General features: G+C 40.1%; 2 protein-coding genes across 2 annotated transcripts in view; one reads left to right on the top strand and one right to left on the bottom strand.

The window, feature by feature from the left end:
* Positions 1-1,506: 1,506 nt before the first annotated feature.
* On the bottom strand, positions 1,507-9,085 carry LOC137295925 (uncharacterized). Its single transcript, XM_067827504.1, has 4 exons — positions 8,771-9,085; positions 4,171-4,297; positions 3,321-3,463; positions 1,507-1,950 (listed from the first exon to the last, which is right to left on the bottom strand). Exons 1-4 carry the CDS (start codon positions 8,976-8,978, stop codon positions 1,718-1,720), a joined length of 711 nt encoding a protein of 236 aa, XP_067683605.1. The 5' UTR covers positions 8,979-9,085; the 3' UTR covers positions 1,507-1,717.
* A 5,042-nt stretch (positions 9,086-14,127) lies between these two features.
* Positions 14,128-24,749, top strand: part of LOC137296944 (ras-related protein Rap1-like) — a 45,229-nt gene continuing 34,607 nt past the window's right edge. The window contains exon 1 of the mRNA XM_067828858.1: positions 14,128-14,619. The gene's annotated coding sequence lies outside the window, so the exon portion shown is untranslated. The remainder of the gene's footprint in view (positions 14,620-24,749) is intronic.

The following is a 24,749-nucleotide window of genomic DNA, read 5'->3' as shown; positions in this document are numbered from 1 at the left end:
TAGGTCTACACAACTTGGATACGATGAGATGTGGCAACCAAGCCAGGGAGCCTGATCACCCGATCCCGTCAGTCCCTCTTACGGTGTGCATGGATTGCTGAAGACCAATTCTATGGTCTATGATTCTAGTCTATGATCTTCAATAGCAGTTGTTCCTTATTCGCTGTTCATCTAAAATATATAGCAAGTGACCAGGAAAAAAGTTATATCCATACTTTTGTTATAAATGATATTCCAAACAGAGTTTACCGAACACACCGTGCCATTTAGAAAGTGGCCTAATTTAACATATGTTTATCTTATCTGAATTTTAACGTAATGAAAAGGAGAATGTTACACAGTCTATATGACAAACCACCGGCGTGACGACAGCTTAAATGGTTTGAAAAAAATCAAGAAAGTTATTTATTTAAAGAATATGCTTACCTGGGTCATTTGTGCTACCTCACTAACCCTGTGTGTTACTTGTTTGTTTCTTATAACTTGAATGCAAAATTAGCCATGAAATGGACAAGAGAGTTTCTTGTAGTCAGGGAGCGATGGGGCAGTCTAGTGGTTCAAGCGTTCGCTCGTCACGCCGAATATCCGAATATGGGTACAAAGTGTGAAGCTCCATTTCTGATGTACCCGATTTTTCACATGGGGAACCCGTGGCTCCGGCGTGACGAGTAAACTTTTAAACCAGTTACTCGTTCATTACTATTCTCTTAAATCTAGCCCTAGATGTCTAGTTTTCATGCTTTGAGGACCCGAAAGGTCCGGGGTAGAATAGGCCTTCAGCAACCAATGTTTGCCATAAAGGCGATTATGCTTGTCGTAAGAGGCGACTAACAGGGTTGAGTGGTCAGGCTAGATGACTTGGTTGACACATATCATCGGTTCCCAGTTCAGCAGCTTATGATGTTGGTCACTGGATTGCCTGGTCCAGACTCGATTATTTACAGACCGCCGCCATATAGCTGGAATATTGCTCACTCAATAACTCACTCACTCACTCATGTTTTGAGGTGCAACTATGTACATGGACGTTCTTTCTCCGACTGGGCGGTGGGGTAGTCTTGTGGTTAAATCGTTCGCTCGTCACGCCGACGATCCGGGTTCGATTCCTCCACCTGGGTGAAGTGTGTGAAGCTCATTTCTGATGTACCTGATCTTTGACATGGGAAGTCGAACCTGAGGGTTCGGCGTGACGAGTAAACGTTTAAATTAAGTTACTCTATCTCGCTGAAATCTTAAGACAGGGTACGCATTAAAACAGTCCCTTTGAGTGCACTGTTAACACTAAAAACCCAGTAGTACAAATACATCATTCGACAAGACTCCTAATTACCAACAGGAGACAATCCAAAATGCATAGACAACTATGCACTTGCCTCAGGACACCAGAACTGTTGAACAGTCGGAACAAAACACATATGATTTGGACATCTCAAATGATGGCAGACATCGCCAACGGCGTTTTGCTTGGGTAGCAGTTCAGAAATAATAATCTAATAAACTTTGTAATTATTCTTTGACAGATCTTTATTTTTACATGAAAATAGATTTAAGCTATATTCCTTCTTACACATCTTCCCGAATGTACACTTGAGGGCGGGAACGTGGACTCATTCCATTTTGGTCTTCACGTCAATGTTTTTGCGACGTCGTATGTTTTGGGGTTTGCATGTAGAAACATACGATCTTTAATGCAAGCATTAGGAATATATAGTTATTACTAATAGTACACATGAGATGTGGTGGTTGTGGTGTAGGAGGGTGGTGAGGGTGGGTAAGCTGGGTCGTTGGCGGTGTAGGGCTGTTGAGGTGGGGGGTATGCTGGGGTGGTGGATGGGGGTTGTTGGGGTGCAGGGTATGCGGGCGGTGGATATGCTGGGTAGGGATTCTGTGGGACGGGCGGTCCCACCTGGACGGTACTAACAGGCTTTGTTGCCGTGGAGGAGCTGCTCACTGAAACAGAAAGAATTAACAGGTAAGGTGATTATTTGACTGTTCAGTTGATCTGCACATTGTTCTGTGTCTTTTGATTGCGTGCCAAATGATAGGTTACGTGCCAAATGATAGGTTACGTGCCAAATGTGTAGGCACATAGTCAGTGGGATTTGAGAACGAATTCTCATGCAGTCAGTGATGGTATTATGAACTGACTCTCAGCTTTATCACGACCTGATGCGAATAGTTGAAAACTTTGGAACTGGGACGAATACGAGATTCAGACTAGGAATAATGTATAATGTCTGATAACCACCCATGGTTAGAAATAATGTATAACGCCGGATAGATCATGGTTAGGAATGATGTACAATTTAGGATAACTCATGGTGAGAAATACTGTGTAATGTAGGATAACTCATGGTTAGGATTGATGTATAATTTAGGATAACTCATGGTTAGAAATGATGTATGATTCAGGATAAGTCATGATTAGGAATGAAGTATTTTGTGTAACTCATGATTAGGCATAATGTATGAAGGAAGATAATGTGTAGTAGTGTACAGTCGAAGTGTGTAATGTATGCCTGTGGTTAATGCATTGCTCGGAGTAATGTATGCCTGTTGATAATGCACCGTGTGGAGTAATGTATGCCTGGGGATAATACTTGGTTCGGAGTATTGTATGTCAGTGTGTAATGGGAAACTTGGATTAATGTATGCCTTTGGATAATGCATGTGCTGGAGTAATGTGTGCTGTGAGTAATGCATGGTTTCGAGTATTGTATGCCTGTGGATAATGGGTGACTTGGAGTAATGTAAGCCTGTTGATAATGCGTGTTACAGAGTGATGTATGCTTGAGGATAGGGGTAATGCATGACAGATGTTATTGAGTGACACGACAGTAGGCGTGACTGACGTTAATCTGATGATGTATGACATTGTATGAATTGGTTACAATCTAATAATTGATGATTTGTTCATTACAATCGATCAATCATCGAAACAAATTGGCTTGCGTCATTTTTCAGATGTTCCTATTCAAGGTGTTTTTGCAGATACATTTAACATGATGAATTTGCTACTTTAAAGTGATGACTAATATATCATGAACCTTAACTTCAAAGGATATTCAAACAGAAATATTCTCTTATTCAGTTAGTGAAGTGAGATTTCTTACAATAAAACACGTTTTCTTCACGTGAAAAGATATGTTCCATCGTTAAGTGTTTCAAAGAGTAAAACAGTTGTTCCACAATCGTTCTATTATGAGAAACCGTGATCGATTGCTTGGTCGTTTCGTCACTGCGACCAATCTTCGATTATTTAATTTTATCGGAACACCACTATGTATGACTCGGAGAATGACGGCGCCGATGACGCTCACCTACGACGTTGCCGTGGCCGACAACTCTCCTGCCTCTCCAGTGTTTCTTTTTCATCAAGACGATGAGGATAATGAAGATGACAACAGCCATAGTAACAACTCCAATCACAATGCCTGTGATGGCTGCACCGGACAACACGATCCTGAAATTACAAATCAACACTTAATACGTTGATTTAACCATGCATTTGTCTCCATTACTATACGTAGATCCAGCATCCACTCACTCACTCACTCACTCATTTGACACGCCATCGAACGTCATGGGGAAAACCCCAGTGCCTGTGGGCGTGTATATTTCACCCCTACGGATTTCAACTAACTTTATCATCAGGGAGAGATTACATTTACAGTTTGTACTGTATTGCTTGCACTGACATTGTTTACGGAGACAAGAAAGATAAGGATAATGAAAAGGTAATGATATGGATTATGGTTTCTTTCTTGTTAAGGACCCATGAAGGTCAGGTGTCGAATAGGCCTTCAGCAACCCATGCTTGCCATAAAAGGCGACTATGCTTGTCGTAAAAGGCAACTAACGGGATTGGGTGGTCAGGTTCCCATTTGCACAGATCGATGCGCATGCTGTTGATCACTGGATTGTCTGGTCAAGACTCGATTATTTACACCTTACAGCTGGAATAGTGCTGAGTGCAGCGTAAACCTGAACTCACGTTCTTGTAAAGAGGGCGGCGGTAGGGTGGCCCAAAAGTTAAAGCGTCAAACTGAAGACATGGGTTCGATTCCATCATGGGTACAATGTGTGAAGCCCAATCGTGATATTGCTGGAACATTGTTAACAGCGGCGTAAAAACATACTCACTCACTTTTGCAAAGAATACTCACTTACCTCGTGGTACTAGAGCAGCACACGTAGGCATAGGTGGTGCCGCAGCAGCCGTAACTGCAGTAGCGGTAGGTGTAGTACCCGTAGGAGCTGTAGTAGCCGCATCGGGAAGCAGCACTGACATCTGCAACTGAAATATCTGAGCTCAGGCATTCAGTTAAACCAAACCAAGCTACTTCTGTTTTTACCGTACGCGGTAAACGACCAGTCCTGACTTTCTTTTTTGGTCTTTACAGTTGATAAAGTCAGCGGTATCAATACATAAATTGTTTGTATTTGGGTTTTTTTGTTTTTTTATTTCTATATGTTACTTTGTTGTTTAACGTTGCACTCTGATGTCTCGATAGCTTAACCCTTCATGAAACCATAGAGTCTGTGTGCAGTCTTGAATGAGAACGTGTGTGAATGAGTTTAGTTTTACGCCGCACTCAGCAATACTCCATCTATTGGCGGCGCTCTATATATAATCGAGCCTGGACCAGACGATCGAGTGATCAGCAGCATGATCATTGATCATTTAGGATACGATGACATGTGTCAGCCAGGTCAGCAAGCCTGACCACCCCACCCCTTTGTCGCCTCTTACGAAAAGCGTGGGTTGCTCTGACCTGTTCGAATTCGAATCTTGACGGCCCCCTTTAACGATCTGGGTATTCTGTATGGTATTCTAATTGAGGGATAAGGATGTATCTATAACATTAAATTCAGGGTAAAGGAGACCACAAACAAGAAAAATGAATTTGACAATTACAAACGTTGTTGAAACATTACTTAACTTCATCACCATCATATTTATTTCCTCCTTGGATAGGACATTAGATGCTGATTACATCAGGTGACAGTAGGAGTATGTACAAGGAAGGTAAGAGGTGTTAATTTACTGAAAGTTAGATAGTGGTAAGCAAGCATGTATGCTGATTTGGAGTGGCGTGAGTGTCAGATGCTGGTTACTCTTTGTATGGTGATAAGTCGCTGGTACGCGGACATTGCAGACATGAGGAAAATAGCGGACAGCTTGTGGACGATCCGTGAGCAACAGCAGGAACGTCTCGTCGTCACAGTTGTGGAGATGTACATGTAGCTTGAGGGGGAAAACATCCAGCATGTTGCTCCAGAATTGGTCATAGATGGCATATAGTGCTGGGCATCCGCTGGAGACATGATGGAGTAGGTCCGTGTACAGGAGCTTGCACAGGATACTGGGCTGAGGGATTGCCATCCACATCTGAGCTAGAAAGTGGAAGGCCTTGACGTGTTGATTACTCGTTCTGTGATGAGCTTTTTCCACGACTGCTTGCTTGGTATAGGTAGGCCTTGAATGAAAGCAATAAAGTAGTGACTGATATTGTAGAGTTGAAGAAGGGAGACAATTGTGGGACAGAGTCCATATGCAATGTCGGAGTCGGCTTTCTGGAGGTATAGAAGAAGTCTGGAAGAGAACAATGGAGGTAGAGTGATCAGTCTGTAAAACAATGTGAGCTGGCAACGAGTTATTTCCTCTTTGACCGGAAGCCATCCGATCATGCTGAGACACATGTCTGTTCGGGTACGCTTGGGAAACTCTGGTTGCGCTTTGCCATGTAACGCCATGTCGTTTCTAATAAAACTTCATCTTGTTGACATCTGTTCGTCCAAAGTTCACATCCATAAAGAAGGATTGGTAGTACAATTTTCTTCACTGTTGACGCTGCAATCAGAGGATTGAGTCCATCAGGTCGTATACCAATACCAGTAAGGGAATGGCAAGAGGCTCTTGCTTTACGACAAGCGGCTTTTATGGACTGTGGATGCTTTAGGTTGTTGCAGACTTTAGTTCCCAAGTGGGAGACGCAGTCACTGCTGGGACAGTAGTTTGCCAGCAAGAAAGAAGTCACGATGCTTAGTTTCAGTGCCTTGCTGACTGAAGACAGTAACTTGGCACTTAGTAGGATTTACCTCGTATCTCCAGTTGGAGCTATATGTAGTGATTATGTCAAGAAGTGATCCCAGTCCAGTGGGATTAAGGGAGCGTACTGTGAGGTCATCTGCTAATGTCGGGTTCCCAAGGTTCAGATTTCCAACACATATGCCATGTCCTGAATCTTGAAGTTGATTCAGTAGATCGTTGATAAATACCAGGTACATGAAGGTCGAGAGTACTCCTCCTTGTCTCACTCCTTGCTTGATGGAGAAGAGTTCTGACTGACAGACTACAAGAAGACTTTTAAGGTCAGAGTAGCAGTTCACAAACAATTGACATGTCCTACCAGTGATTCCGAGGTTGGCTAATTTGACCAAGAGTCCACTATGCCATACAGTGTCGAATGCCTGTTTGTTATCGACAAAAGCTCCGTACACTTTACTCCCTAATTCTAGGTTATGGTGAATGGATTCTGATAAGTTAAACGAGGCCGTTGTGCATCCAAGTCCTTGTTGGTAACCTTGTTGTTATCCATTCGGGAGTAAGGTACCAGTGCTGGTAATCCATTTGGTGTGTCTGTTGTTCAAGAGTTTTTCAAACAGTTTATAAAGAACTGGCAGTAAAGTAATGAGTCTGTAGCCGTTTGCTAAGTGTTTTGGCTTGTCGTTTCCTTTGTGAATTGGTATGATGACGCCTATTTTGCAGTTTTGAGGAACATGCGCCGACTGTATCAAGGCTTTGAAAAGGCGCGTGAGATGGAAAATAAGCTGAGGTCCACCATATATGATGTTTTCATTTTGTATGCTGTCTTGTCCAGCAGCTTTATTCCGTTTAAGTGTTTGTACTATACTTCGAGTTTCGTCGCAGGTTACGGGTGAGGAAAATGCTTGGATGTGATCATGATTGGGGAGGAGGATAACTCATTTAGTTTGCGTTCTGTTTCCTGCAGAAAGTGCTGGTTAAAGTCCGGATTTGCCTGAGGAGTATGAACTGAGTGATAGAAATTGACAAAGGGGGTGCATACATCCATATGATCCCAGACATCGTGTTTATCGACAGTGAAATGTGCACAGTAATTGCCATTCCTTCTTTTCCTAGCTTTCAACATTTTCCAGAAACGCTTGGAATCACACTCTGCATACTGTTCAAAGTCTTTGAGGTGTTGTTCAATAAGGTCTTGATGGCTGTTCTTTGGGCACGTCTAAAATCTCTCTTAAGACGTTTGTAGTTAGCGTATGATTGATGCTGGAAGCCACGAGGGCGACCCTGGTTGATCCATAGTTTCCGGGCATGTCGTTGTAGGGAGTGGATATGTTGAAGGTGTTTAGTCTAGTATGATTTTGTGTGAGGGCTGTACTTAGATCTGGGTAACGCAGATAAAGCCGCATGAGATATGACGTCCGTAATGTTGTCATAGTAGGCATCAGTGACATCTGCGGTGGAAAGGTCTGGTTCACCAAGTGTTCATCACAACGTTTCCATGTAATACTTGAAGGTCTCGTTTCTTCGAGGGGTGGGATTTCAAGTAACACAATGTGAGCAACGATTGGGGGGGGGGGGGGGGGGTCTGAAACACAGTTTAAATCATCTTCTTCATGTATGGTGGATGTGACATTTATTCTCACTGGAGATGAAAATAAGGCCAATCTGTGACATGGCAGGAGTGAACGTGTAGCTGCTGTTTGTGTTATCGTTCGATATAACTAAGATTAAATTGTCAGCTACAAACTCTGAGAGAAGAGTTCCATTCGGATGAGATGATGGAGGGGAGTTTAGTCTCGCATTACAATCTCCCAAGAATACAACCACACAGTGGCTGCTGTAGTAGTCGTGAACATCCTGTAGTTCTCTGAAGACTGTTTGATATTCAGCAGTTCCATAACTCGGAGTTGGTGTATACACTGAGAACATGAACAGCGGGGACGTGTCCTTAAGCACAAGCTGGATGCCAATTATCCGTTCACTGTCTATGTGATCTAAGAGAGTTACGTAAGGACACAGAGTTGTTTTGCACATGATGGCAACGCCTCCTTTTCCACATCGTAAGTTTGTTCCACATCGTAAGTTTGTAAGTCTTTTAGCAAAGGATATGTAATCAAGATGGATGGAGTTGATTGGTGTAAAGGTTTGTGTTCGGTTACAAAGGTGATGTCAGTTTGGTTTGTTGTCAGGATTTCACCAAGTGGGAGTGCAGACGACAAGACACCCCTGACGTTCCATGTTAAAATATTGAGAGAACCGATTTGAGAATTTGTGATAGAAATGTATCTATAACATTAACTTCAGGGTAAAGGAGACCACAAACAAGAAAAATGAATTTGACAATTACAAACGTTGTTGAAACATTACTTAGTTTTGGCAATGCAAATTTGAGATCGCAAACATCACGACCCCGTAAGTGAGCGAGTGTAGGTTTACGCCGCGCTCAGCAATATTCCACCTATATGACGACGGTCTATAAATAATCAAGTCTCTACCAGACAATCCAGTGATCAACAACGTGAGCATCAACCTGCGCAACTGGGAACCGATGACATGCGTCAACCACTGACCATCCTATCCTGTTATTCGCCTCTTACGTCAAGCATGGGTTACTAAAGGTCAGTATTCTACTACGATCAAAGTTAAGAATTCTCCGGACTACGAAAGTTTCAAGAGAAGAAGGGTCCAGGAAATTAAACCTGTCGACAGGACGGTACTTACCAAGAAAACAAAACGTCCATAGCGTGACAAGAAAACAGCACAAACTTGGGGCCGCCATAACGCTGCACTTTAACACCCACCAAGTAGCATAGAGTGAGCGAGGAGCTGAAATGTCGTCTTGAAAGAGCCCTGGATTACTACATGCCAACTTACACCGTCCAGGGGACTGACGACGAAGACGTTGCCCCAACGCGGCGTTAAACTTCATATGGTTACCGACAAAGGGTTACACCTTATGTATTGCAATGACAAAAGAATTAATCACAAAGAGAGCCCAAAGCCATTGGACCGGAAAATCCTGTTCACGTATCGTTTAATTAAGCGGCCTATTGGATCATTCTGCTTGGCAACGTTGCCAGATACTTCCAGTATGTAATTCGATTAATTATTGCATGTAAGACATAATGGATCACAACAAAAGAACTGGTTACGAAAAGGGTTTGTCATTATTGTTTCTGAGTTAGCCTAGTGGTTAAAGCGACCGCTGGCTGTTAGAATTGAGCTTCCATAACCCGTGCTTGTCGTAAGAGGCGACTAACGGGTTCGGGTGGCCAGGCTCTCTGACTTGGTTCACACATGTCATTGTGTCTCAGTTGCGTAGATCGATTACTCATGTTGATCACTGGGTTGTTTGGTCCAGATTTGAATATTTATATAGACCGCTGTTGGAATATTGCGGAGTGCGGCGATGAACAACATTAAACCAATCAACTCGTGACGCCAAATGCCAGGGTTCCAATCCCCACATGGATACAAATATGTAAAGGTCATTCCCTACTTTGATGTTGCTGAAATATTTCTGGGAGAATTGTAAAACAATAATCATTCACTCAAAATGGTTATGACCCGTGAAGGTCCGGAGTAGAATAGCCCTTCAGCAACCCATGCTTGCCATAAAAGGCGACTATGCTTGTCGTGAGAGGCGACTAACGGGTCAGACTCGATGACTTGGCTGACATATGTCATCGGTTCCCAAGCGCACAGATCGATGCTCATGTTGTTGATCACTGGATTGTCTGGTCCAAACTCGATTGTTTACAGACCGCTGCTATATGGCTGGAATATTGCTGAATGCGGTGTAAAACTAACCTCACTCACTCATGATGGTTAAAAACTGTGTACTGAAGAAAAGCAGATACGCTGTCTCAGATTTATGTTTTGATTCATACATTTCAGATTGTTGGGTTAATGTAGACAAATGTATGCCTCTGGATACATGTATATATAAGTTTGATAGAAACAAGCAATTCCTTTTACAGGGAACAGGAACCCCAGTGAGGAGAATTCCCAACCTAAGAAAATCTAGACTTGCATCATTTGGGCGTTGGTGTTGCAGAGAGGGCTAAGTTGATGAGAAAATAATGCGGTTCAGTGACTTTGAGACAGACTGGGGGTGATGTGAAACGACGCGCTGTAAAACATATTACGGCGAGTCACTGTACGTGGGAGGAATACCCGAAGTAATGATGATCTCAGTGATTGCCTCTTTGGTGAAGCAGCGGTGGGGTAGCCTAGTGGTTAAAGCGATCGCTCGTCACGCCGAAGAACCGGATTCGATTTCCTACATAAGGGTAATGTGTGAAGCCCATTTCTGGTGTCCTCCTGTCGTGATATTGGTGGAGTATTGCTAAAAGCGGCGTTAAACGATACTCACTCATTCATCCATTCATTTTTGGTGAATCCCACAAGCTACTTCTCAATACCCTTTTCGGGCTAGCTAAAGGACATGTTTTTGTTTAATCTTATTGTTTAATCTTATTGTGGATTTTGAGAGAGAGAGAGAGAGAGAGAGAGAGAGAGAGAGAGTGTGTGTGTGTGTGTGTGTGTGTGTGAGAGAGAGAGAGAGAGAGATTTTACTTGCTTCACGGGTTGTTGACATTTTATCTCATTACTAAAGTTTCTGTTTTAAACAAAACTCAGAATCTATGATTACATGCTACTTTTCATATCATTGCTCTTGACCACACTGTACCCTTGATATCGGACCGGGTCTTCGGCATGAACAGCGAACGTACGTGCCACTTAGGCTACCCTGCCTTCCAAAAGACTTGCACCTTTACAGTAGCGCCCAGGTTCACCACTGTAATATTGAGGTCAACGTCAGGATAATGCACCTGAACACTAGTGTGTAATGGGCATTACAGCATGCAGTGGTGTCAGTTAGCCTAGTGGTTAAAGCGTTCGCTCGTCACGCCGAACACCCGGGTTCGATTCTCTAAATGGATAGGTGTGGAGCCTTTGCCTGGAGTCCAGTGCCGTAACATTATTCAGTCAGTGTGTTAGTAAATCTTTATAGGTGTAGTGGGAAGACGTAGGTTTTTACTTTTGTTTTGTTTGTTATAAGAAAATGGTCCGTAATACAATCAAGACTAGACAACATTCTTAGCATAAATATATAATTGTATCACAATTCCCAACAAAAAGACGACAATGAACACGATGCAAGACAATCAAAGAATGATTTTTGTTAACTTGCGAGATGTAAAATGAATGAAGCGTCCCTAAAATATAATACATTAAACGTATTCCTGGTGCCAAGTCACCGATACCACAACCAATTTAGCATGTACTCACCCGAACTTTCCGCAGTACTTAATTCTACATAATCAGTGAGTGAGTATGGTTTTACGCCGCTTTTAGCAATATTCCAGCAATATGGCGGTTACACCGGAAATGGGCTTCACACAATGGACCCATGTGGACAGTCGAACCCGGGTTTTCAGCGTGACGAGAGATTGCTTGCACTACTTTGTTATGAGGCACTGACTAGAAGGATTTCCAACATCGCCGGATTGTGACTCGTTGAATGGTGGTGTAAATATATGTGATGACAATCTATTCGGAGTATGTGACGCTTTAATGAGGTTTTAAGAGCTCATTTACTTTTGCCAACATAAACAATACTTAATTGATTTAAAACATTCATTTATGTATCAATTTAATCTGTTTAAGAAGTGTGCACGTCATAGGTTGTCTGAACATTCTATTCTTACTCGCTGCGGCTTCAGTAAGTGAGTGAGTCAGTTATTACTTTTCTTCACATCGGCAATATTTCAGCCATATCGTGACGGGAACAATTTATAAATTACACTTAAATGCATTTTACTAGAGTACCACCGACAGTAATGTATAACAAGCATGTTATTATGAAAACGATATAATTACAGAGTACAAAATAGCTCGCCCAAAACTGAAAGAAGATCGCCTCTCTTGGGACCATCGGGACTTTAGCTACCTGCGTGGAACCCAGCTGGATAGTTACAGCTTGGGCTGCATGGCTATGGAAGGGGGAACTTCTACGTAGTGTGCAGTTAACTGTGTTTCAATAAGCAGTAGGTGACGTTAAACAAGTGCCTATATATCATGGGCGGATATAGCTTTTTTAAGAAAGGTGGGATGTGCCCTACTGAGAAAAGAAGGGCACACACACACACACACACACACACACACACACACAATTTACGATAATCTGCTAAATCCCTTGCAGTTTTACGCAACCTTGGTTGATGATCGCACTATCAATAGCACGTTTGACTGGGCCAGGTCAAGTTGTCTTAAACCTCCACGCTCTAAAATGGTTGAAATACTGCTTCAGTTTTGCATACAGAAATATGCTGATAAATTGGTTAATTTTGCTAAAAGGCATGGTAGCTACTTTCTGAAGTTTATCGAAAAGTACAATTGCTCTTTACTATATTAATAGGTAATTGTATTTTTCCAACTAACAATATGGTCTTTCGAGAGAGGTGACGGAGATCTTTGTAACAGCTACAACTATTATCATACGTGAAAAAACACCTGTTCGTAAGCGAATATTGTCTGTGCGAGACTGACTTTAAACAGTCCACGATCATTCCTGGATAAATAATCTCTGCACGCGAATACCTGAATGCACGGAATTTGCGAGCGCACGTGTATCCACGAAAAGGTCAGATGATGGATGACCCGCGTTCACAAATGTAATATGAATCGCATTCCCATTGCAGAACATTACATAAGGTTGCTTCGGAAAGTGGTCATCTGTCGAAAATATTAAGATCTACCATGTCGGACCGGAGTTGTACGTTGCTTTGTACGGCAGTTCAATTATATCACTTTGCTTCAGTTTGTTGAAGAAAGAAAAATCCTAACAGCGAAATGGACGTAATGCTGGTCACGTTAATCACTTTAATGTGAGCTCCGAGCACTGTTATGTGGACAAACCTTGATGCATATCCAGGGCGAGCCCGATTACGTCTCACAGTCCCCGAACAACATTATTGCCCCTGCTGCTTAGCCCTCCCTGCAATGTCGAAGCTCTGAATGAAACAAGACTATACTTCCCCATTTCATCTCTGTACCTGCCAGTCTTCTTGGAGTTTCAGTTTTAATATATTCTTTTTTTCTTTTCAGGTCAAACCAAAATTTGATAGATTTTCCAAGCGTTGGTCTGGGTTTCGAACCACCACGCCGATTAGGGTTGCAAGCCTACCTAAGGGATGCAACTCTGCACAGCCAAATGCGGCAGCCGAGACGAATGGGATATCGGTGACCAATCTCCTTTTATTCAGATTTTGCTTATCGATACAGCAAAGCGGTAATTTTTACACCAATCTGTGACCGAAGAGTAGAAGATGGAAACTGGTTAGTTATGAAGCGTGCATATAACTCACACATAATCAAGTGTGAATGTTTTCCACGTGTGCAATAATGTACTGCCGATATGGGACATGGTAAATTGTGCTAAGATAACGATGCAACAATACTACTAGTTTAACTACTACTAAGATTAACAAATACTAGTGCTACAAATATGCAATTACTGTTTTATCATCAGTAACCATCTTGACGAGATTCAACATTTAAAGAACAATTAAACTAAAACATTCGTTTATTCGATATCTTTCAGTTTTAGAACTTCAAATCACACGTAACAGACCATCGTATAAGGTACTATCAGGCATTCGGGTGAGGGCTATGAGTGAAAAACAAAAATGGTTTTCGGGATTGACAGAGATTGACAATAAATTTTATCCAATTATACGTTTTCGATTTTTGTTTTTGTCGTTTTCGTATATGTGCGTTCTGTAATAACAATTTCAAAGAAAGGTCATCTGAAGATTAAATGACGGATTCTGATCATAGAATAATGGTCCTAGAAGTCTCGGGTGAGACCAAGTAGTACCTTATCAGCGAACCCCTTTTTCATCATGTCTCTGGCAATGGCATGGAAGTGGTTTGATCGAAAAGGTTCGTTTGCTAGGACGTTCATGACCCAGAAACATACCGTCCGTTTAGTTGGACAGGGCTGTAAAGCGTGAGACACGATAAATTGTGTGAAACTTGTAACCAAACCAAAACTCGCTAACGAAAGGGCGTCCATTACACAATGAAACGGGCGCCAAACTCACGTGAAAAATACTCCATATAAAATGAAGCCACATAGTTAAAAGACTGGATCAGTACGTAGTTAAACTCATCTAGCATCAGGCACAACGAACTGGACATGCAGCTCAAGCCGTGCGTGACGCCATAGTCTATCCGTTCAAAACATCATCTCCAGTATATTTGGGTGGCTTCATTGCGCAGAGCGCTAGCCAGCATTTCATATCATTTCAACCCGTAAAGGTTGATCAAATAAGATCAAAGTAGTGTAGGGTTTAACAGAAATGAGTGGATAGCAGAGGAGAGAAAAAGAAGAGAGCGTGTGACAGACACCATGCATGTGAGTGTAGAGAAAGAGGAAGAGGAAGTGCTTGGGAATGGCCGCAAGTGCTTGCTGGGACAATGTCCAAATATAGAAAGAGTCGGCCATATAAATGTGACGTCATAAGCTGCGGAAGCTTCCGACATCCATCAAACAGCAAGGCGTAAGTAAACTCAACGATTGTTTTAAAATTTTCGCAAAACACGTGTATATAGATTAGTAATGTTTCGGTTTTAGTGAATAGCGATGTCTGAAGTGTTTATCTGTCTGTATGTGCAAGCGATTGGCCCATATGTCGACGACTGTGTCGAGCAACACACATCGATGGCGACCAAGGCGTTGAATCTGACAGACTAAACACACACAGCTCGGCATGGATTCTAACCTTCCAGAATTCACTCAACCAAAATTAAACTACACACCCTTAAACTTTTTATTTGTGAACTTAGTTGTCAATGAAGGCTTTAGACCTTTGTATCACTTGAGAAAATAGAAAAGAATCCAAGTGAAGAAGATCAAACATGTTAAATACACAATGTTTGAAACATGAAAATCTCATGAAAACATTGTCAAAAGCATGTAATCGTACATATTTAGATTCATTTGATAATGTAGGTTATCACGTGAAACGCAGTAGCTCATATTGATCATCGTGATATCTTATCACACTGTTTATATCAAATCTTTGGTCAAACTTCTACTAGAATTAAAGCTAGTAAATGTTCTCTTTACATGTTACTCATTTCGACTATTATAATTGATTAGTAATGAGTATGTTCTTAGTATGCCGTTGCAGGGATAGGCTATGTTCCATCCCTGTGGGGGAATTGATTGATGCTGAGTATGACTGATCTATATCTTTGTTTGCTAGTGGGCGGGGCAGTATTGGAGCTGTCTTGGTCACCATGATAGATGCATGGAAATGTGCACTTTTGTATATAGTGTGTGTATGTTATTTGGTATAATTAATATATCATTTGTTTATTATCATGTATGATAATCGTTATCGGGAAATATATAAACACAGTTACGAAAAAATGAATGATAAGGATAAATGTTCCAAAATTCTACAGCCAGATTTTCTAAAATGCTACTGCATCTACAGTATGTTACATTGTATATTGTGCCCAGATTGAGAGCTGACAGTAACTTCCTCAATCTACTTTACATCAAACACTCAGATGTTTCAGCAAGCTAACAGCCTTTGCCAAATCATGTTAAATCCAAAAATGTTTCACAACATCATCTGCAGGATACTGGAACCACTATGTCAGCTATTATTAGCTGAGTGTTGTAAACGTTCTTGATCAAGCTCATGCTTTGGATTAGTGGGTAAGGTTGAAGATTTGCGAGCAAGTGTAGAAAGTGTTTATTTAGTGGATAACAAGTTACTGAATTTAATCTACTATTATCAGCGTGTGGAAACCTTTGATGTAGATATAGACATAATGTGTCTCATTTTCACCAAAGCATTATTCTGCAACCGTGAGAAAATGGTTACCTTTGTCTGAAATATTGTGGGTGGATTAAAAGCATTCTTAACATGGTTGGTAACACTGATATTATGATATACCCATGGTAATAAGAAACACTTAGTGACTTCCTGGTGTAAAACAAGAAAACCACCAAACCATTGAAATGGGTATATTTTCATTTTGATAATTCTGTTAACGAGGCATCGTAAATTCCGTTCTGCAACAGACTCTCACTTGTGCGAGATTTGTGTATCAAAAAGGTCTGACAATGTTCCTGTCCTGAGTCCGGACCCCAACTTTCTGTAGCAATTACTGACAAGAGTGGCAAGACAATGTTGCCTATCCCATGTCTAAAGCTCAACTGACGTCAACTGCTAAGTATGCTCATCACTTTGTGAATTAGCATATTTTAAAAAAGTTTTAAAACTATCCACAGCACAATGTGTGTTTTTGCAAACCATTCAGTGAGAAAAAAAAACTGTTAAGAAACATAGCATACATAAACAGAAATACGTTAATCTATATATGTTAATAACATGATTATAATGGACTGACAAATACAGCATACAGCATTTTTTGTCCCATTGCTTCTGAATTAGCATGATTACTGATTCCATGGAGTTGAAATTCACAGAAGATTATGATCGCTGACATTTCTAAATTATTATGATTTGATGTGGAATTTTTTTGCCCAAAGTGGATATGGTTATATGCAATATTCGAGCTACATCATGGCATCAGTCACCAATTACTGACTGCATATTGTAGTTGTGAAGGGAGTAGGGCCCTGGCCTTCATTGTGATGAGCAAAAACTTGAATTACTAGGCTTTCCCTCTTTCCTGAAAGACCACAGACATATCATATAGGCACTCAAGTGATGAAAGGCCATATTCCAACTTGTTGAGTTTATGATATGTTACAGATGACCAATATGTGTGTTTAAAAACTTATTCTTTTATATTTGCAAATTTTTACGAAGATTGCTGACTGGTGTGTTCATGCACATTTATCTTTTCTGGAGCAGAACTGTTTCTTCACCAAATTTGTCACACAGATACTGAGATAATTCTGGTGGTGTACTTGTGCCTTTTGGTTTTTGCGTTCCCATGGCATCAGATTTGACTTAGACTGAATTTGGTGGCAGTGTTCTTTTCCAGAGCAGAATTTTAAGTAACTTTCACTGTTTCAGCACCAAATTTGGCATATAGGGCTAGTGGCTTGCTGGTACCTTTTAGTAGTTATGGAATTCCAAGTGAAATATTTCTTGTGTTTCCATGGCAACAAGTGTGACTTTGACTGAATTTGGGGGTTGTGCTCTTTTCTGGAGCAGAACTGAAAACCATTCACTATTTCTTCACCAAACATAGCACATAGATAGGTCAAGTGGTGCCTGTTAGTAGTTTTGGTATTCTGAATAAAGACAATCCAGTGATCAACGACAGGAGCCTCGATCTACTCAATTGGGATGTGATGACATGTTGACCAAATCATTAAGTCAGAACACCCGATCCTGTTAGTCGTCTCGTAAGAAAAGCATGGGTTGCTGAAGACCAGTTCTAACCAGGATCTTTTTAGATCCTGTTTATCATGAGCTAGATATATGTGTTAATGTCCACATAGCATGGGATGCAGACTGAGTCATATGTCAGGTAGGGAACAGATGATAATATGAATGCATAATTGTGCCTGTTGCCATAAACATACATGACATACTATGCATATAGGACATGCTAGATATATTTGGTGATATCATTTTTCAGTGTACGGTGTTGATGTGTATATCGTAATGGATTTAATAAGGTTAGAACTAGGGCCGTTACGATACACTCGCATAATCAGTGATTCAAACCATCATGACCATAGCCCTTCATGAATACAATTCATTATTCATGGTCAGCATAACCAAATATGAATGAACATTTACAGTTTTTTATCTGAGCATGTTTTTAAGTGAGATATGCAAGAATGGAATATGTACTGACACTGCAGTAATGCAAGTCATGTTAGTTTACGATGGCTGCACATAGTACTATGGACTATAACTATTAGTTTATTACATACCAAACTTGGGTGTCATGTCAGATCACTAGTTATTACTATGACAAATAAACAGTCAACTTTGGGGTTCTGTTGAGCAATTGTATTTGAACTACAATATTATATTGGTGAATAATTATTTATATTTGTTACCCAATATTTGTGATACATATTATATTTGCCTCGTGTATTCGTTGCAGACCTAGTTAAAACCAGTGCAATCATTGATTGGGAAAGGCAGGGGCCATAGGCCATTTTGCACATCAGAATGAAAAATGGCCCATTGAAATTTTAAAGTTTACAATTGATACAAGGGCAGAAGCCCATTCTAAATTCAGAAAATGGCCCATTGTCAAAGTTCCCTGTCCCAATTCCTGTGCAGTATTTGTGTCTCTTGTAAGTTTCAGGGTTTTTTTCAAACATTCTAACTAAAATTCATGCTTGTAGTACCTAAGACCATGACTAAGACCAAGGGTACACAGCTTTCTCTATTATTGGTCATCAAAGCAGAAAATTGAATTTGGTATTGTCCTCAATCTCACCAAAGTCAGAATTCTGAGGTTAGTAAGGTACCACGCACCTGTTGTCTATAACCTGCAGGATATTATTCAGTGTAAACATTCTCTCTTTGAAACAATTAACAATTAGGCAGGTGTGTTGAGGTGACCATCAGGTGAGAGTCCTGGCCCATCACCCAGGTTTGATACGCATTGTCACAGAGTCTGAAGCCTGTTTCTTGTATCATCTGCTGACATATTGTCGGAATATTACTGACAGTGATGTGACATCTTACTCATTCACTCCCTAATTAAAAAAAGTTGTTAAAATCAAGCGATCTTTGTTGTTACCTGACTGTTAAAGATTTTTGTGTGCCAGCATTCAAGTACCAGTACGGTAAGCATGATAAGAGAACTTCTGGAAGAACCCAAGACCACCCAAAATTTTGAACACTGTGATAATGTTTCATGGTCTTTGATCCTGCAGGCAAATATATCTAAACATGCCCACAATCTTCCACAAATCTCACCAATCATTTCACAACTGGCACTGAAAAATTCTAGTTCTGCATGTTCAGGACATACAATAGATATCATTGCTGTGTAAATGTGACTTCTATTTTGCTGATAACTTGACCCACAAAGATGAAAGGCTTCTAGACATAGTTGAATGTTGCCACATTCAGTGCGACTGTGTTAGAGAATTTTCAGAATATCTGTAATTTTATGCTGTCACTTCAGGGCTGATGTTTGGGGAAGAAGTGATGAGTTTAATTTTATGCCACACTCAGCAATATTCCAGCTGTATGGCACCCGTCTGTAAATAATCGAGTGTGGACCAGACAGTCCATTGGTCAAGAGCATGAGCATCAATCAGTGCAGTTGGGAACTGGTGACATGTCAACCAAGTTCACAAGCATGACCACCCAATCCTGTTAATTGCCTCTTACTATAAGCATGGACTACTGAAGACCAAAATCCTGACCCAGATATTCACGGGTAGTTGGGGAAGGATGGCTCAAGCAACGTCACCTGGTGTAAACCAACAGTCTGTAATAATACAACATCACACCACACAATAATAGTTTGTACCAAAAGCTTGTGTTAAATAAGGCTTTTCACATCATTTTCAGCAAATTTTATTGTCACTGTGTAGACTACTTTCAGCTGAACGTTTTAAAACAAACACAAATTCATTAGACCCAGGCCTCCTGTTTATGATTGTTTTACATTGTGAATGTGGTTATTAAATTGAAAATTAATTCTAGGCACATTGATAATAATGTATTATTGCTTCATATTTTCTAATGAGATGATCATATTGGTTTCAGGATTAATTATGGCATACTCAAATGGTTTGGCATTAAATAATGGAACTATCATGTCTTTGTTCAAGGTCTTTTAGGTTCTGGCTAGTTAATCATATATCAGTGCAGGAATTGGTTTAAACTTTTCATCAGCATGTTTATGGCTGTATATGACAGAAGATATGAGTAAGCATTCAAGTGTGTTTCTATTTAATTAGTGAGCCAGTAGATCCATATGAGAGATAGACAAATTGAGTTGTTTGCCATTAGCATCACGACTACCACAAATCTTTCTGCTTAATAAAGCAAGCACACTTATAGGAGTGTATTGATCATACATGATATTTATTTCCATGGAGTAATACTGTAATTGATAATCCATAATAAGTGTCAAATGTCAGCACTGAACAGTCAGTAGACTCCACAAAAGGAAGACAGCAGTGCTAGAATACTGGCACAGTTCAGGGAATACTGGCACAGTTCAGGGTGGAGCAAATCCAGCAAGTATACCTTTCATCCAGATCTCTTTTTGAGAACTGGTGCTGGTTTTCGGCAGATGTTGGTGAGTTACTGTTTGGAGATGCATTTGTGATAGATAGTTTGTATAGGATCTCGTTTATTATGTCTTCGCTTGGAAGGAATATGGGTCGATGTCCTTTTAACTCATGGAATGTGCGTAGACCCTTGGTGGGCCTATTGTGGGAATTGATATTTTGGATCCTCTGTGATTCATTGTGGCTTGGTTTATTAGACTGGTGCCACAAATGCTTACTTAGTCTCAGAAATGTTGACTAGATCACCATTCCACAATAAGATCTTGGGTGATTGTTACTCCCACTCTTTATCATAGGCTGCCAATAGTTTCAGCTCTAAGATCGCTTTGTCCAGTGGTGCCAAGAAGTCCTGATTTGATTGATTTAATTAGATTAATTGTGTCATAAATCTGATAAATATGCACATGTTGCTTTTCAGATATTTTGAAATAGATGTCATGAGGCATAAGATGTTTATCTGATGGAAAAGAGAATGTTAGTCATTACCATTCTCAATGTGTGACTTTAGACACGTGTCTCGAGATGAGTTCAGTGAGAGCCTGTATCTGTCTAGACAGCTCAGCTCATAAGAGTCTACATGACAAAGCTAAAACCTATTGATGAAGCTGGCAGTCCACTTCGGATTTGTACTGTGAGTTCGGTAACACTGTGAAGTCAATCATTATGGCACTGACAGACAACAGAAAATTATGCCATCTGACAAACCCGGTCTGCCAGTAATTAGTGCTGAGGTTTTTAAAATGTTTTGGCCCAGATCATCAACATGATCAGTGATTATTGATTTATATGATCCTAGATTTTTAGCATGATCATGAAGAATTTCTGCTGAGTAATCAGTTCTTGTTGCTAACATCACATGTTAGACAGTTTTCTATTTTTTTTTTAACATTTTATGTAGTCTATCGCACTGAAATGGGATTTATGATCTGGGAAAGTTTGAAATATAAACATCATTTGATTGAGCTGTATGAAATTGCAGTGTCCTGTTACATGTTATGGTTACATAACACAGATTTGCTGAAGATGAACAGTAATGACCTGATGATAGCTTGTTTATGGAGCTAAATTTTTTAGTTTCACACGTCAACTTTGATAGCCCTCTCAAATATTTAGTTCAGATTTAAGGATAGGTTGCCTAGCAACAAGTTAAAAACGTATGTGTGAAGTATTGAGAATGAGACAGGGGCATGACCTGATTTGAAGGAATCTGTTGACAGACTGGTATTGGATGGGAATAGAAGGGAGGCTCTTTGACTGGTTCATTTACGGTGAGGAATGTCAAGCTATTTGCCATGTTTACCATTCTGAACCATCTAGTAGAAATTCCAGAAACAGACAACTAAGAATGAGATAGAATGCACAAGTGGTTATTTCTGCTGAACCTGGGCTTGAGGGCAGTTGGTTGTGAGAGTCCAATGGCCCAATGGCTTGAAAATCTGAAGTGGCTTGAAGTGGTTATGTGAATTCTAAAGAGTCATGGTTTGCTTCAAATGTGTGAGAGTATTTATGTATTACATATGTCTTTTTCCTATTCATAGCTGAAAGAAATTATTTTCATTTTTTAATAGTGGTGGAATTGTTGAAAATGTTTGAGGGTCGATATTCTTCCAATGTATGGTGTAAATTGTTGAAATATTTATGCAAATCTGGTTTTGTTAATTATGATAATATTGTTGAAGTGCTAAGTTTAACATTAAATCAGAATGTATCTACTTTTGTTATGCTGAGTTAAATTACATTATTACAGTCTTTTTCAAATCATGGAGCTTTGAGGCTTTGAATTCTTGTGTGTTTAATTTTTCAAACACATCAATCAATTATGTATGTGACCTTGTCAGAATGAGTCGTATAAGCATGAAAGATAGGCAGCTAACATTGTGGTGCATCAGGTCAATATATCAATACAAACATTTTCAGTCATGACACCTCTAATGATTAATACCTTTCTGATGTTTTGAGTGGTTTATAATTGATCATGCTTGCACAACATAAATCATGCAAACAGTAAAATGCTCTCCCTCCTGCCAGTTTTAAATCCTAAATCAGAAACATCAGTGGTTGAATTCCACCATATTGGTGGAGTTGTCCATTTAAAAGCCCCCAAAAGATGGTTGTCTTAACTCATAGACAAGAAAACAAAGAAATCTCCAAATACTGAAAACTATCTGGAAACTGTGTCTCTAATCTGTTTGACAGTTTTCTTCCCTTCCATCCAGCACTTTCTGCATTGCTGTAGCCTTAAATGATGCAAGTCAAGATTTCCTGAGAGGTTCTGAATCTCCCATTTTCTCTGGGCCTCATTTTCAATCAGTTGAATTCTTTGTTTGTATCAAAATTATCTATTTACAGAGATTAAGTCAATATGTGACAGTCAACCATGGCTCATTTAGCATGTAAACATGGTCAGGATCAAGGGCCAAAGTTCTGTAACAAATGTGATTTATGTGCGTGGGCTGTCTCGTCACAGCCACAACATGGAAATACATGTTTAAGTGACTGGACATGCCATGTAGCCAGGATATGGGAGGGACAGATACAGAATGCAGTGTCGGAATGCAGCATCAGCGTCACTGCAGCCATTGCTGACCAGCATGTTGGTGATCATAGTGATCACATGTCATGCTACATGTATTAACAGGCTCTACTGTTTCCATGGAGGTGTATATGACAGTGGGGTAGCCCTAATGGTTAAACTTAAAGCCTTCACCTGTAATGCTGAAGATTCCTGACTTGGATTCTCCACATGGGTGCAATGAGTAAGCCTCTTTCTTCCACACTGTGATATTGCGAAAGGCAGTGAAATTGTAAAACTAAACTAGACCCTCACTTACTGAAAGCTATACAAACAAAGTCATTGTCTTCTTACAAGTTGTATAATGTTTTTGAAATAGGAAAAAAATATACTCAACTGAATATTTTTTTCACAGCAACCAATATTTCGGTTAAGAAGTAGAGTTTGAAATCAGTAATCGAGTAGAAGTGCATTTGCCATCTGATGACTATTTTCAACCAACAGTAAACCAGACTCCTTGGTGACAAAGCACCTAATTAAGAATTTAACTTTAAGGCACACAAGAAGACAGTGTTTGAATCTAGTGACATGTTGCATGAAACCTACATTTTTCTGTTCATAGTTATAATCCATAATCTGTCCATGGTTTTCAGAACAGTTTTATTCCTAGTCAGTGATCATTATGATGAACACTCTGGTGTGTTTGCATCCATTCTGAAGTAGATTTTATTCATATTCAATGGACCATTATGACTGATTTTGCTGTCCTAAAGGTAATTTTGCGGTAATTGCTATATAGGACCTAAGGCAAGTAGTTTTGAGAGCTTGCTCGTGTAATCAATAGTGTTTCATATTGGTAATATTTCAAGATTGATTGGTGTGAATGAGCACCTGATTGATTTATACTCAGTCTGTTATGAAAAGGAAAGGGAATCCTTTCAAATTACTTTTCATGTTTTTGTCAGTGTGTTTGCAAATATTGATATATAGCACAACACAACTTTTTTTAAGTCATGATCATTGCTTTAGCAATGATGCAGAGACAGTTTATATTAATAAAAAGCATCATTATTACCATAATGTGAAAATGAAGGTTTATGGGTTGTGTTTGTGCTACATGAATAAATGTCCAGTCTCTTAAGGCCCACAGGGCTCCATAACACTACAGTTGTATCAAGTATATTTGCAGATAAATATAACATTGGTCATCATCAGTGATGAGAATTACATAGGTCATCAGGGATGAGAATTACATAGGTCATCAGGGATGAGAATGATAGTGGTCATTAGTGATCAGAATTTCTCTGGTCATCAGGGATTAGAAGAACACTGGTCAAAAGTGATTAGAATTACACTGTCATCAGGTATTAGAAGAACATTGATAATAGGTGATTAGAATTAAACTTGTCATCAGGGATTAGAGGAAGATTGGTCATCAATGGTTGTATAGTAAATCATTGGAATGTGTGGGGCTGTATGAGATCTGTGGTCACTGTGCTATCTCTGTCTTGTTGGAGTACACAAGGAAGGAAACAGTGTTCCTGTTTGGCGTTCTTGTGTGTGCCCACTTGACGCGTTAAAGCTGTCTCATCAGCTGAGGATTCAGAATCTGAAATGTCGACTCGATCATTATGCTGGCTTAAGAGTTATACAATGTCTGGCCAGGGCAAGGAAGTAGGATGAATATCACATGCTCAGGATTGCTAACACTTATTACAGGTTTTAAGATGGTTTAACTTTAATGCAGGGACTGGGGAAGAGAACTTTGACAATGGGCCATTTTCAGAATTATTAGCCATTTAGCCCTTGCATCAATAGTAAACTTTAAAATTTTAATGGGCCATTTTTCATTCTAATGAGCAAAATGGCAAATGGCCCCTGCCTTTCCCAATCCCTGTTAATGTACTGTT

Source organism: Haliotis asinina, chromosome 9 (assembly GCF_037392515.1).
Source record: "Haliotis asinina isolate JCU_RB_2024 chromosome 9, JCU_Hal_asi_v2, whole genome shotgun sequence".
NCBI lineage: Eukaryota > Metazoa > Mollusca > Gastropoda > Lepetellida > Haliotidae > Haliotis > Haliotis asinina.
This window is presented reverse-complemented; position numbering and strand designations above follow the sequence as displayed.